The 15,302-nt window shown below is 44.9% G+C and overlaps 1 protein-coding gene across 4 annotated transcripts in view; it reads right to left on the bottom strand.

The window, feature by feature from the left end:
* The window catches only part of NEK1 (NIMA related kinase 1), a 145,371-nt gene that overhangs the window by 107,920 nt on the left and 22,149 nt on the right, over window positions 1-15,302 (bottom strand). For 3 of the 4 annotated variants that reach the window (XM_056560925.1, XM_056560943.1, XM_056560917.1), the window contains exons 7-12: window positions 14,836-14,890; window positions 14,490-14,690; window positions 11,237-11,306; window positions 8,856-9,010; window positions 4,081-4,140; window positions 3,734-3,799 (exon numbers count right to left, since the gene is read on the bottom strand). In XM_056560925.1, the coding sequence (XP_056416900.1) occupies window positions 3,734-3,799; window positions 4,081-4,140; window positions 8,856-9,010; window positions 11,237-11,306; window positions 14,490-14,690; window positions 14,836-14,890 (607 nt within the window). The remainder of the gene's footprint in view (window positions 1-3,733; window positions 3,800-4,080; window positions 4,141-8,855; window positions 9,011-11,236; window positions 11,307-14,489; window positions 14,691-14,835; window positions 14,891-15,302) is intronic. The other variant, XM_056560935.1, reaches the window with a different exon arrangement.

Raw genomic sequence — 15,302 nt, 5'->3', positions numbered from 1 at the left:
TCACTTCATGCAGAAGTGGGCTTGCGGTTGCCTGATTTGGGCGCAAAGCGGCCGGACCGGTTGGAGTCAGACTTCCAAGACTGTCGTGGCCGGAACGAGGGGGCCTTCCTGTCCCGCGAGGGCATCTGCCCGGAACCCTTTGCTGGAGCCAGAGGTCCGAAAGGACCGAAAGGAAAAGGGCTTCCTTTGGGAAGTAGGGCGAGCCTTATTGGCACGTTTCCTGAGTTTTTCCAGCAAGATGGCGCACCACCACATTATGGATGTCAGGTCCAAGCATTTCTAGATGAACAGTTTCCTGGAAAGTGGATTGGTCGTCGTGGGCCAGTCGAATGGCCCCCAAGGTCTCCCGATCTGACCCCCTTAGACTTTTGTCTTTGGGGTCATCTGAAGGCAATTGTCTATGCTGTGAAGATACGAGATGTGCGGCGCCTGGGGCTGCGGATGCTGGGGGCCTGTGCTGGCGTTTCTCCTGCGGTTTTGCTGTCGGTGTGTGGGGGGTGGGAGGGGGGGTTGCGTTGGCGGTCCAGCACGGTGGGCGGCACGTTGGACACGTTTTGTGAGTGGTAGGAGACTTGTGGGTGACTCATGAGGGAGTGGAGTTGCGTTGAAACCAAGCACATCATTGTTGCTCTGGATCAACTCAACTCAATAGGGACTTATTAGGGTTATAGGTTGAACTTGATGGACTCTGGTCTTTTTTCAACCTTATAAACTATGCTACTATGTTACCATGTTACTTTGAGGTAACAAGGAACTCTTACCTCCCGTTGCCTCAGAGATAATTTCATCAAGGCTTTTGCCAAAAAGACGGCCGCCCGTAAAGGGAAGCTCAGTGAGAGACCTTTTGGAAGTGGCATCCGCATTCCAAGCTTTAAGCCACATAGAGCGGGCGAGAGCAGCTAGGTGACCCACAGCAAAAGCAGAACAACGGGCTGCCTGCATGGAAGCTGTGCACAGGAAGTCCCCAGCTTTAGAGCATTGGAGAGCCAGAGCATATAGATCCTCCGGGGGGGGGGATCCCGCTAAGATATCCTGATGGAGCTTTTGGCACCACTCCGCCAGGCCCTTGGACACCAATGTCGAGGCGAAGATGGGAAGAAGAGAAGAGCCAGCTGCTTCAGTGGCAAACTTCGCTAAGGATTCTAACTTCTTATCCGTGGGATCCTTGAAGGCAGCGGCATCTTCCAGAGGCAGTGTAGTCGCCTTAGAGATCCGGGAAATTGGTGGATCCACTGAGGGAGGGGAAACCACCTTAGTGACGAGGTCCTTGTCAAATGGATAACATTCTTGAATTGTCTTGATTCCCGGAAACCTCTTGTCTGGTTTCCATGCGGTTTCCAGAATGTCGTCAAAGTAAGCGTGAGAGCTGAACCTTTGAAGTGCCGACTTAGCACGATGAAAGGATACTCCTGGATTGACATCTGAAGATCCTGGGTCCTCTAAGTGAAAGGTGTCTCTCAGGGCTGTCACCAAAGAGTTCACCGTTGCAATTGAGTCCGGGCGGTCCTCTGAGTCAGAAGCCTCGACCACTAGTTAACCAGGGAAATGAGAATGAGTAGAGGCAGTCCTGGAGGGGGGGGCGACCCTGACCGAGTACGCGGCTCTGGCGTGGCAGAGCGGTGACTCCGAGAATGTCCTCTAGAGGAACAACATTTGTGCCCAGATGACCGTGGGGGGGGGGGGGCGGGTCCGACGAGGGGAACGCTCACGTCTATCTGAAGACTCAATGGAAGAGTCAGACGAGGCACCCCTAGGACGCTTGTGAGAGCGTGAAGTATGTGGAGACGAGAAACGGGCCCTTCCAGAGGTCCTGCGCAGGGAAGACCCCTTCAAGGCGGATACCACTTCCCGGGAGGCCTCAGCCACCGAACGGGAGACTTTGGTCAAGTCAGCCATATACTGGGACAGGGACGAAACCCAGGCTGGTGGAGCGGCTGAACCCACCGGGACCGAAGGGACATCAGGGGGTACCAGGGGGTCTGGGGGAGCAGTGGAGCAGGCAGGGCAAGTAGGCTCAGCAGAGCCAGACATCTTGGTATTACAGTGCTTACAGAGATAGTAAGTCATGGAAGTTCCAGGTTTCTGTTTAGAGGAAGGAACAGCTCTGGATACGGACATAATGTAGAAAGAAAAAAGGAGATAGGAACTTTCTCACCCTAGTCTGTGTCCCCTGTCAGCTGCAGCTGTGTCGCTCTGAGCAGCTAGAAAGAGAGTGAACAGGCCAGCCAATAGGAAGAGAGGGGCGTGCCTGAAGCAAGGCACTCACTAACTGACCCCTTCTAACTGAAAATCGCGCCCACGGCGCTGATTGGAGGCTGCTTCGCGCCTCTGAGAGCTCCTAGCCCTGTGGGCGGAGCTATAGACGACCTTAAAGAACTGTCATGGCACCCGCTCCTTGTCCCGAGCGCACCTGACGGCCATTTATGCGCCCGGGGGAAGAGAGGGTGCGGACAAAGCGTCGGCAGAGACTGCCGGTGAAAGAGAAAGTAAACCGGCGCTGAAGCGCCCAGCTCACGGCAGCGCTGCGGCTAACAGCCGCATATAAGGCGCTGCCGACAAAACGAAAGTAAACCGGCGCTGATAGCATCCGGCCCGATACAGCACTGCGGCTGACAGCCGCATATAAGGTGCTGACATGGTAGCACAAGCACACACGCACACACATATAAGTGAAGTGCACCAAGCACACACACACACACACACACACACACAAGTGTAGTGCCCCATAAAAAATGCCCCCTCAAGTGCCACTGCTCCCCCAGAATAAAGTACAGCCCTTGCATAGGCTAGCCCATAAAGTGTAGGTGGGCCAAAACAGGGGGTCTTCAGAGGTTGCGAGTTCTTCAGGGGGGAAAGTACCTACCTAAAGGAGTCTTCAGGAAGTCTTCAGTCAGCTTTAGTTACCTGCACTACGCCTGGCTGCTATGCTCGAGCGAGGCGAGCAGGTAAATAGGGGGACCCGGACTCATGAGGTACCACCCAAGCGCTGACCGTTGGCGAGGGGGGGGTTAAAAGCGCATATACGCAATGTCTGTGCCCCCTCACTCGCAATGGGGAAACGCAGTCCCTGAGTTCCCACCTGAAAACAGAAAAGAAAAGGCATAAAAAACTAACACGTCCTTAACTAGGAAAACAAAAAAACAGAAGACCTGGTCTGGAGCAGTACAGACCATGTCCATCTCCTTCAGACACTAAGCTTAAACTGATTAGCTCAGAGCCTGAAGGCGGGTATATCCTGCTGGGAGGAGCCAACTGTTTTTGTTGCCATAGTGTCACACCTCCTAGAGACAGCACCATACACCCACGGTCTGTGTCCCCCAATGGAGCCGATCGAGAAACTTCATTTTCTTGAAACATTTCAGGGGTGCCAACATTTTTAGCCATGACTGTATGTATATGTATACATATACATATACATACATATACATATATACATATACACACACACACACATATATATATAACAGTAAATGTGCGCAGAACTAACTCAGGACTAGTGGGGGGGTCTTACAGACCAGACATCCACTGATCATAAAGTAATGTCAAATTATAGCATTATACATCACATTACAGGATGGAAATATATATAAAGAACAAAATTGCAAGCAGTTGGTGGCAATATTTCATGTTTTTAATTGGAGGAAACAGTACTTAGAGGTCAGTCCAAAAGTACATTTTTTTTTTTTTCCAACACAAACTGAAAAACATACTGCTCTGCATAGGGAGTTCCTACCTGTTCCCTCTGTCTCTTCTCTTTTTCAAGTTGTCTAAGGTCTAGTCTTTTTTTCTTTGCCCCGTCCTGTAAAATGTAGAAATACAATTTACCTCTCATGCACTTGGAGAGCTTGTATTCCTAGTAAAAGAAGCTTAATTGTCATGAAGCCCAGCAAGGAGAACATGGTTAGAGGGCAGACACGGGAAGAAACAAGGAGGAAAGGTTTCGAGGCTTTGAGTTAGTTCATTCAGTAGAACACGAGCATTGGGACAGTCTGCACCATAAGCTGCACTGCTGATCCCGCAGGCTCTGTAGAAGTTGCTTTGTTATAGTTTTTCAAGAAAGAAGGAGGGGCAGCTCTATACCTCAAACATTTTCCTCCTTTCTTCTACTGGATTCATTTTCTTCACTGGTACTGCTGGGGCCTGGATAAAGAGTGAAACTGCAAATTAGATGGGTGAAACAACAAAGCCAGCAGACACCCATGGAAAAAGCCAGCAGACACCCATGGAAAAAGTGGAGCTCTGGTAGAAAAGGGGAATAGAACAATTAGACAACTTTTGATGCAAAAATATCACCACTTACCTGTGCCATAACTTGAAGTGTGCCTGTAATGTTTTTATGAAAAATTATCTCATATGATAGTAAGCCCCTGAATATCTTAATAGAGGCACCAATGTCACCACTCCTAACCATTCGTGCAATAGTAATAATAAAAGTAAAAACATTACATGTACACTTAATGTTTTCATAGACATAAATAATAGTCTGTCCCAATAAACATAATATCCATTGTAAAAATATCTGGGAGTGGAAGGTCTTTTGCTTAGGCTAGATTCACATGGCCGTTCTCCCGTTATTGCTGCTACAAGGACCATACTAACAAACGGAAGCAAAAGGATGCAAGCTATTGCAAAGGGATGCTATTTAAGTGCCATACTTTTACATCAGTTTTTCATCTGTTTGTATCCTTTATTGTCCGTTTTTATTTTTGTCTTGCAACTTCCCGGTTGCTCACACCTCTTCGGAGCTAAAAAAGTAAAAATGGATCAAAAACGGATGGAAAAAAAACAGATGCAAATGAGACATTAAAGGTTCATCCGTTTCCCATTGACTATAATGTTAAAATGTATTATATCCGTTTCTCTTCCGTTTTTTATTGACAGGGGAAAAATACTGTATGCAGTGTCTTTTTCCTGTCAAAAAAAGGAATAGAAACCAAACGGGTGCAAACGGATGACAAAGAATTATAAAACAATCCCATTTACATAGATGGGATCCATTTACAACCGTTTGCAAAAGGATTTAATGGATTTAAGAACGGGCATGAAAAGGACATAGGCAGACTGTCATGTGAACAAGTTCTTTGGAAAAATCCTAATTGTAGCAAAAATCATTATGACCAAGCATTCACAATATCTTGCAAGCCGTGCAATTGATAACATTTGATAATATCTTGTCTGATAGGAAGCACGGTGGTACTGCCAGAAAGTCTTTTAAAAAGGAGGAGTCGATTTCAGACAACCCTTTTCATTGTAATGAAGTGTGTTTTCTGTTCAGGAACCCTGTACCAGGGATCAAGCTCACATGATACACAGATAATCCAGTGATCTCAAAAAAGGCACTGTGCAATGCTTAAAAGAAATCTGTCAGCAGTTTTGAGCTTCCATTATACACTAGGTCTTAAATGGTCACACTCATTAAAACTAATTTTTGTTATTGCACTCCTTATGGGAAATAAAAAAAAATTCTAACTGTACTGTAAAAAAGCTGCCACTAGGTGTCTTCCTACTTGTCCAGAGCACATTTCCCCCTATCTTTTGCACAGACTTTGGACTCCTGCTGGCCTGGCAGAAGTCCAAAATCAGGAAATGCAGTCTGGAGTGGAGGGGGGTGTGTGCAGCCTTATCCAATCATAGCTCATCTCCCACGCTGAACTGCTTTGGGCTGTGTGTAGCAGAGTGAGGGAGGAAGTTTTCCCCTGTATGGCTTCAGATGATGTCACACCTGCTGAGAAATGCGCCTTACCAGTCTGTGAATCTGACTGAGACTGAGCAGAAAATACAGAGCAATATCAAAGTAGAAAACTAAAAAATTATAAAAAATAAAGGCAGGGGGTGGTTTATCATGATGGTGGCAGTGAAATGGGAGTATTATAATATTTCACAAGATCATCATCATGAACACCTGCAGGAGTTGGAGGTGGCTGAGTTTTGGAGCGGTCATGGTGTGAAATTTGCAATGCACCTTTTGGAGAGATTCAATCCTTCCCATCCTTTGCGGATGTGTGTCCATTATAATGTCCCTTGGAATGTTTGTTTACGGTATCTCCTGCTCAGACATGTGGAACATGCGCAGTTTGGCTCCCTGGATGTCGCCCCGGCCTTTTATGAGGTGCAGTTGCTTCTGGGTGGCACTGACCTTACCAAGCCACTGACACAAGCGTATTCCCTGCCTCAGTCTGCGGGTCCAGATCCCTTTGCATTGGCTTATATAAAGTGGGTGGGAGATATCACTGAGCTTTCTGAGGAGCAGTGGAAGGAGGTTACCTTGACCTATTATGCCACAGTAGTTAGAGCCCGGGATATACCTATTCAGTTGAGAATTTTTATCCGTCTTTACTATACCAGTTAGACTCTTTCGTATTGGTGTTTCCCCCTTGGATGTATGCTTTCATTGTATGATTGATAGAGGATCATTTTGCATGCGGTGTGGAGTTGTCCTTGTGTTGTTCCCTTTTGGAGAGAGATGATGCAATTTCAGGTGGATCATATGGAGTTTCCATTTGTGTTGACCCCTGAGGTCTGTTTGTTGGGTCTGATCAATGGTTTGGAGAAGGGCTCTCATCGGTGTCTTTTGATTCAGTTTCTCCTGTTCTGTGCCTGTAAGGTTGTGATTATGGCCTGGAAAGATACTTCACCTCCTCCCATTTCTAGATGGTTCAATCTGGTTAATAAATATGTCCCAATGTATAGGACTTATAATTAATTAGTCCCAAGTGTCTGGATGCCCTGGTTCATTTTGGGGGAGTTGGTGGCTTCAGAACGTATTGGATCCCCTCAGTAGGTGCAACTGATTCTTCAGTTTATGCTAGTGGTGGAGGGATGCTCTGGGCTGTATGGATGGTGTATGTTTGTGGTTGTGTGTTCGTTATTGTTGGGCGGTTCTGCTCCGGGGGCTCACTTCTGGCCCAGTTCCTGATGTATGGAGTGTCCCCCCCTTGAGGGCTTCTATTGTTACCCCCTGTTATTTACCTCTGTACTGTTCTGATTGCTTTTGCTGTAGTTGGGCACGGCTGTGGTGCTCTCTGGAGTATTATTGTTTTGTCTTTTGTTATTTGAAAATGCCTTAAATAAATACTTTCAAAAAATAATTAATAAGATCATGAAAGGTACTCTTTAATCATGCAGCTTGCATGACCAAGGTAAATTCCACAAGTGTCAAAGAGGCTGGCTCTTCTTCGGTGCATAGAGCTCGGTTTATTGAGTTTTCCCGGCCCCTGCACTAAGCTACGATAGACAGCTTCGGAGATCTTGTTGGATGCTAGAGCTGTCAATATCATACATGAGAAGCAGTGTAAGGAAAGCTCTTCATGCCATAGAAGAGGAACCCGCCTCTTCGATACTTGTGGTGGCAGTGGCCTGGGCATGAAACAGCATTTATCTCAGTTATGCAAACTACATGACCAAGACTTAATAATGTGGTAGGGGGTTCCCAGCAGTCAGATACACACTGATCAGCTATTTATTGTCATCCTGTCCTTTAGAATTAAGACTTCCCCCTTACATCAACAGCAATTAGCAACATTCAGTCACTAGCCTGCAGTCTGCTGACCAGGCCTGTGGAGCTGGACTTGAAGTCCGAGTCGAGATGCACCAATTCCGAACTCAAACTTTAAAATTAAAATTATCAATATTCTATCTTAATAACATTATATAACCAATGTATTATATGTATGGCTTAAGTATTTGGTTTCTTAAAAATTTTGGAAAGTTTACAAAATTGTAATAGTATAAATAGATGTTACTTTATGGCCCCTCTATATTATAAATAAATAAAAAAAATATACAAAGCCTGAGGTTACCTCTTGTTACAATAAATATGTTATTACCAATTATTATCCATGAGCCATTTATGGAGCAGGTGGAGCTAGAATGTGAGTGTGGAAATGTCCGCCAAGTACAGAGAATCTTAAGTTCTCTGCAGTCTTTCAGACCATTATCAGAATATTTCTGCAGCCCACAAGAGCAATTGTGATGGTGAAGATATAGCACCCGAAAATATCATTTTGATTTTGTTAAAAATTATGAGATATATAATTTTTATAATCACTATACAAGATTGAAGTGTATACGGCTTAATTGCTAAACAATATATGCTATGTATGAATTATAGTGTTCAATATATATATTTATAACCTATTGTTGTCCACACAGTACAACACATTTTACTATAATAGTAAATATGGAGGGCAGGGTGAATACTGCTTAGAGAGTAAACCATATAAGGACACAAAAGTGAAAAGGACACAACAACAATATAATATATACTATGCCAGCCTACAAGGGAGGAGGATTGTACTTGTAATGGTCCATACAGGAATATTCAATGATAATGGCCACACTCTCAATTAAAATAGCATAGGAGTATAGGAATATAGGAGTGTGTGTGTATATGTATGTATACATACACACACACACACACACACTGCATGCTGAGAAAGCTAAATAAAACAGTACAGAAGCAGCTTGCAAGTCTAGAGGTGACAGAGCATGGCTTCTGAAATGTCATCCAAGCCGGGGGGGGGAATTGTGTCTTAAAACACAATCTTCACATATTGTAAGCTGCTTCCAAAGTTGTTTTCTGGAAAATGCAGCTTCAGCCTCATCATACAAGGGCATGACTGTATATCCATTACTGTGAAAGATAAGTTGATTCCAGTTTGTGTGCTTAATCCTCCTGCCAGGTTCCCTTTACATTACTGATAATGGGGCAAAACTTTTTGGACAGTTGCTTTTTTTTCTAACTTTATGGTGTTTAGAGGGCATAGATCTAAGATATGGAAGACGTTTCCTATTATTGAAGGTGCCAGTATAATTTAGGAGGCACTAAGTAAGCATTAAACATGGTGTATTCTTACCTGTCTGTATTTGATCTGTGGCTTTCTCTCATAATACTTCTTAGAAGCATCTACAGACTTTTTAACAGTTAAAGGCACTCCATACTTAGCAGCTGGTTTTGTGATCTTCCGAGCAGGAGGAGAGGCTGATGGGGTGACTTGTGCAGGTCTTTTGGCTTATTTCAGAAAAATACATTGTGGAGAATTTAAAAAGCAAATCCATAGGTAGATAGATAAACAGATAGATAATAGTAAGAAATTAAACTTAAAGGGGTACTCCGCCCCTAGACATCTTAGCCCCTATCCAATGGATAGGGGATAAGAGGTTTGATCGCGGGGTCCCGCCGCTGGGAACACCCGCGATCTCCCCGCTGCACCCGGTGTTCGTTTAAAGCGTTGAGTGCAGTGCCGTAGACTCGCGACATCACAGCCACGCCCTCACAATTCAAGTCTTTGGAAGGGGGCGTGACGGCCATCACGCCCCCTCCCATAGCCTTGCATTGAGGGGGCATGGCCTCCACACCACATCACCAGCCATCCGGCACGGAGTGAAGTTCGCTCCGTGCACCGGATGTCTGGGGTACCGCAGCCGAGATCGCGGAGGTCCCCCGCGATCAGACATCTTATCTCCTATCCTTTGGATAGGGGATAAGATGTATAGGGGCGGAGTACCCTTTTAAAGTGTACCTGTCATCAACTAATCTGTCCCTAACTCTGGCTGACACTATCACTGTTTATATTTTTACCCCAAAACAAATAAAAAAAAAAACCTTTTTTAGATCCCCTGTGGCCGCTCAGGCTCCTGCCGTGAGCAAGGGAGGAAGGGAGTGTGGCCTGCTCAGCAGGCGCAATGTCATCTGAAGCCTGTCAGTCCGCCCTTCTCCCTCTTCAACATCACAGTCTGTAACAATAGATCTCCCCAGCAAGGTGAGTTAGCGCAGCAGCATTTTGGGACTTGTGCGCTCTGTGTCCCGACGTGCTGCCGCGCTACTATGGGACAATGAATGACTGCTTCGGGACACAGAGCACACAAGATCCGATCCTCTTCTGTGCAGCCCTGCCCTACACTGACATTTGGCCAGCCAGATGAAGTGGCTGGCCATGTCAGGAGCGCCCCTGCTGCAGGCACAGCGCTCGCTCCCGCCTGTCTGATTGACAGGCGGGGAGCTGCGCTGTGCTCTTCAGTGTCCGGCTTCGCTGAGATTTCGGACTCATGCTGGCATGAGTCCGAACTCTATGCGCCGAGACATGTAGGGAGTAAAAAATAAATAAATAAAAAGATACTTTTTTGTTAATCACATGTAATTAGAAAGTTGTTTCTAATACAATGATTAACAAAATATAAAAAAAGTTTTTTTGGCGACAGGTACGCTTTAAAGAGTACCTGTCATCATCTAAACTTTCCCTGATCCCCCTTCCCATCTATCCCTTTCTCTAACTATGCCTATCTCTGTGTTTATTGAGGTTTAAAACGCTGTGGTAATACCTTTTTTATCCCTCTTCATTAGCTCAGGAGCACTGTCTTTCTGAGGGGTGGAAGGAGGCGGGTCCCGGCAGGCATGATGTCACATGAAGCTTGGCTGGGGCTCTGCTTCTGCCAGTCTTCCTGTATGCTGCTGTCCCTCTGCAGCAGTGTTTCCCAACCAGGGCACCTCCAGCTGTTGCAAAACTACAACTCCCAGCATGCCTAGACAGCCAACAGCTGTCCGGGCATGCAGGGAGTTGTAGTTTTGCAACAGCTGGAGGCACTCTGGTTGGGAAACACTGCTCTGCAGTGTGCATACAGACTAAGTACAGGAGAGGGACGGCAGCCTGTCTCTCTCTCTCCTGTGTCTCTCTGCACTAAAAAGTCAATGATGAGAACCAGGGGCGGTGGGAGCAATTACAGAGGCAGTAATTAAGATGAATGTCAGGGGGGGGGGGCACAAAGCACGGAGTGCTGTGAGATAATACAATGTATAAGATAACATGTGGTGAGGGGCAGGGAGAACACAGAGCAGGGGGGAGGGGGAGGTGACTGGCTGTGATATGAGAGGCATGTGCAGGCTTGTAGCTCACAGGCTGGGAGCGAGTCCTGAGCTGAGAGTACTGAACTTCCGGTGGAAGGACCAGAGCCCTTTCAGCATTAGTCCTAAAAACTGTACACTTACTATGAAAAGCATAGGATGCTGCTTGCAGACCAGGCATAGAAGAGTGACCCCTAGAGGCCAAAAGTATAAAATGAAAAAACTGGTATAAATATTAATATTTTTTAATGAAGATATATTACAATATCTCTTCATTAATGATTATGAACAACATATTAAAAGTTTTTGTTGATGACAGGTACTCTTTAAATTAAACATGAATAATGATTGAAACATGTAATATATGTCAAGAAGCATTTAAAATGTGTTACTTACCAGATCCGGAATGGCTTACAGGTTTAGGCGGATTCAAAACTGCTCCCATACCAAACTCATCAGCAATAATCTAATTAAATAAGAATGGTAATGGTATATGAATACAAAATAAGGCATACAAAGAAAATAAATCACATATTAGTAGTGCAAGCTGAGATTATTTCAAAGTCCACACCTGGTTCTTTTTCCATATTAGGTTTTTATGTATTAACAAACTTTAAGAAAATTTAGTCTTTTGTAAGTAAACCCTGTGCATTATAGATAATCTTTCAGACATCTCTGAGTATCACTATGTTCCTCCATGCACAAAATGCTACTAAAAAGACCAGTGGAGCAGTGATATAGTAGACAGGTCCATACAGCATTAAGCTCCAGAGTTACACAACTACTTTGAGTCACACTGCCTGTCTTTATTTGCTGTGTGCTCTGTGCAGATTCTCTAATGTGTCTTCCTATGAGAGGCACCTAGACACTGCTTTCACTTCGAGCTGCTTGTAAAAGCTGACGGGGGAACCTATCACAAGGGCTCAGACTGAAGATACATCTCATATAACACTCTATACCAGGCCTGCACAACATACAATCCAAAGGCGGCATGCAGCCACGATCATAGTTGTATGATGTCAAAGGAAGTCCTCATATAGAGACTAGACTAGGACCTTTCTTGAGATTTAGCTGCTGAGCTCCACCCCCCAAATATGACATCATCACAGGTCTTTTTTTTTTACCACTATCTTCTCCACTGCTGTCCTCCCCCACAGATCTTTTATCCACCACTATCCTCTTCACTGAACTCTTCTCCCCACCAACCCCCCCCCCCCCCCCATGCGACATCACAGGTACTTTACTACTGCTGTTATGTAGTGTAAGGCGATTCCTCATTACTCCAGCAGTAGGGTAAGGGCTGAAAAAGGCTGCAGCCCCATATACACTGTTCAAAATAAAAGGGAACGCTTAAACAACACAATATAACTAAGTCAACCACACTTCTGTGAAATCACACTGTCCACTCAGGAAGAAACACTGATTGACAATTAATTTCACATGCTGTTGTGCAAATGGAACAGACAACAAGTGGAAATTATAGGCAATTAGCAAGACACTCCAATAAAGGAGTGGTTCTGCAGGAGGTGACCACAGACCACTTCTCAGTTCCTAGGCTTCCTGGCTGATGTTTTGGTCACTTTAGAATTCTGACGGTGCTTTCACTTTAGTGGTAGAATGAGACGGAGTCTACAACCCACCCTACAACAAGTGGCTCATGAAGAGCAGCTCATCCAGGATGGCACATCAATGCAAGCTGTGACAAGAAGGTTTGCTGTGTCTGTCAGCATAGTGTCCAGAGCATGGAGGCGCTACCAGGAGACAGGCCAGTACATCAGGAGACATGGAGGAGGCCGTAGGAGGGAAACAACCAAGCAGCAGGACCAATACCTCCGTCTTTGTGCAAGCAGGAGGAGCACTGCCAGAGCCCTGCAAAATGACCTCCAGCAGGTCACAAATGTGCATGTGTCCACTCAAACGATCAGAAACAAACTTCATGAGGGTGGTATAAGGGCCCGACATCCACAGGTGGGGGTGACATGTGACAGAGTCTGGAGATGCTGTGGAGAACGTTCTACTGCCTGCACCATCCTCCAGCATGACCGTTTTGGAGGTGGGTCAGTAATGGTGTGGGGTGGCATTTCTTTGGGGACTGCATAGCCTTCCATGTGCTTGCCAGAGGTAGCCTGACTGCCATTAGGTACCGAGATGAGATCCTCAAACCCCTTGTGAGACCATATACTGGTGCGGTTGGCCCTGGGTTCCTCCTAATGCAAGACAATGCTAGACCTCATGTGGCTGGAGTGTATCAGCAATTCCTGCAAGAGGAAGGCATTGATGCTATGGACTGGCCCGCCCGTTCCCCAGACCTGAGTCCTATTGAGCACATCTGGGACATCATGTCTTGCTCCATCCACTAACGACACATTGCACCACAGACTGTCCAGGAGTTGGAGGATGCTTTCGTCCAGGTCTGGGAGGATATCCCCCAGGAGACCATCTGCTACCTCATCATCAGGAGCATGCCCAGGCATTGTAGGGAGGTCATACGGGCACGTAAAGGCCACACACACTACTGAGCCTCATTTTGACTTGTTTTAAGGACATTACATCTAAGTAGGATCAGCCTGTAGTGTGGTTTTCCACTGTGATTTTGAGTGTGACTCCATATTCAGATCTCCATGGGTTCATAAATTTGATTTCCATTGATAATTTGTGTGATTTTGTTGTCAGCACATTCAACTATGTAAAGATGAAAGTATTTCATACGAATAGTTCATTCATTCAGATCTAGGATGTGTTATCTTAGTGTTCACTTTATTTTTTTGAGCAGTGTATTTGGATATTTCTTTGGATCCTTGTGATCTTCATCAATTACAGAGAGCGGCAGCATCTCAGAATGTAAAGCAAGCTTGCATAACATTCAATGACTAAACTAGGACCTTCCTTGACATCAAGGCATACAGGATCAGTTTGTAGCAGGCAGCTGTGCACAAAGGGTGAGGATAGTAAAGACACAGGTAGCCAAGGAAGGCTATCCATGGCCTCAACGTCAAGGAAGGTCCTACGACAGTCTTGGGTCCCATAAGATGTCAACAAGGGTAGGAAATATAAGGAGAAGGAGGAATATTAGAAGGAGGCAAGTTTGATAAATGAATATATTTTCAAAAACATTCACCTTGACATGCCCTACATATATGAGATAAGATGGAATACCCTAATAAAAACCTAGGTGGCACCACAAGACAATTTTAATCCCTAAAGGACCAAGCCCATTTTCACCTTAAAAGGGGTACTCCAACCCTAGACATCTTATCCCCTATCCAAAGGATAGGGGATAAGATGTCTGATCGCAGGGGTCCCGCCGCTGGGGACCCCCGCAATATAGCATGTGGCACCCACCTGTTACTGCTCCGGAAGCGCTGGAGGGTCTGGCTCCCGACCACGGGAACAGAAGATTGTGACGTCATGACTCCGCCCCTGTGTGACGTCAAGCCCCACCCACTCAATGCAAGTCTATGGGAGGGGGCGTGATTTATTGTTTTTTTTTTGCTGACGTTTTCACCCCCCCCTGCTGTAGTATAATAAATGTCAAAAGTGAGCAAAAATAAATAAATATATATATATATATTATTATTATAATTTTTTTTTTTAAACACTGTTTCTAAAGACAATAATTTTAAATCCCCCACGTGCATTATACACTTACCTGTGGAGATAAAAAATGTTCAATGCGTTTAAATATAAAAGGTTTCTCCAATATGGAGTTGACAGATGGACGATCCCTGGGATTCCTTTTAAAAAGCCCAGAAAGCAGGCTGCGGAGGTCATATGAATAATGCACAGACACTGGAGGGTAGGAGCCTCGAATGATCTTTAAAACCAGGTTTTTCATGTTACCGGCTTCAAACTGAAAGGAAATCAGCAATGCATCATAAAACAGGGAATATAACACATAAGAATAATACATCCCTCTCAAATTGCTGTGTAGACTATTCAAAATATATATATATTTTTGAGAACCCTATATTCTTTGATACTTTATTGTTACTTACTGCATGCTTGAGGGTGCACATTTCATACAGGACACATCCCAGTGCCCAAATGTCACTGCAAAAGGAAAGCAAACGAATACTGAATTGTAACGTCAAAACTAGGGATCATTTTAAATTGACAGACCCATGCCGTATATGAACGTTAAGGGTCTATTGAAAAAAAACAGTATTGTGTGCATATTTGATGCGCAGGATTTGATGCTGCAGAATTTATTGTAAACTAAAATGACTAAACAAAGCTTCAAATGCTGCGCATCAAAAATGTGCAGGATACTGTACATGTGAATATATCCTTAAAGTGATTATTCAGGAAAAAACTTTTTTATATATACCAACTAGCTCCAGAAAGCTAAACAGATTTGTAAATTACTTCTATTAAAAAAATCTTACTCCTTTCAGTACTTATGAGCTTCTGAAGTTAAGGTTGTTCTTTTCTGTCTAAGTGCTCTCTGATGACACGTGTCTCG

The sequence above is a fragment of the Hyla sarda genome, chromosome 1 (genome assembly GCF_029499605.1).
Source record: "Hyla sarda isolate aHylSar1 chromosome 1, aHylSar1.hap1, whole genome shotgun sequence".
NCBI classification, from domain to species: Eukaryota; Metazoa; Chordata; class Amphibia; order Anura; family Hylidae; genus Hyla; species Hyla sarda.
This window is presented reverse-complemented; position numbering and strand designations above follow the sequence as displayed.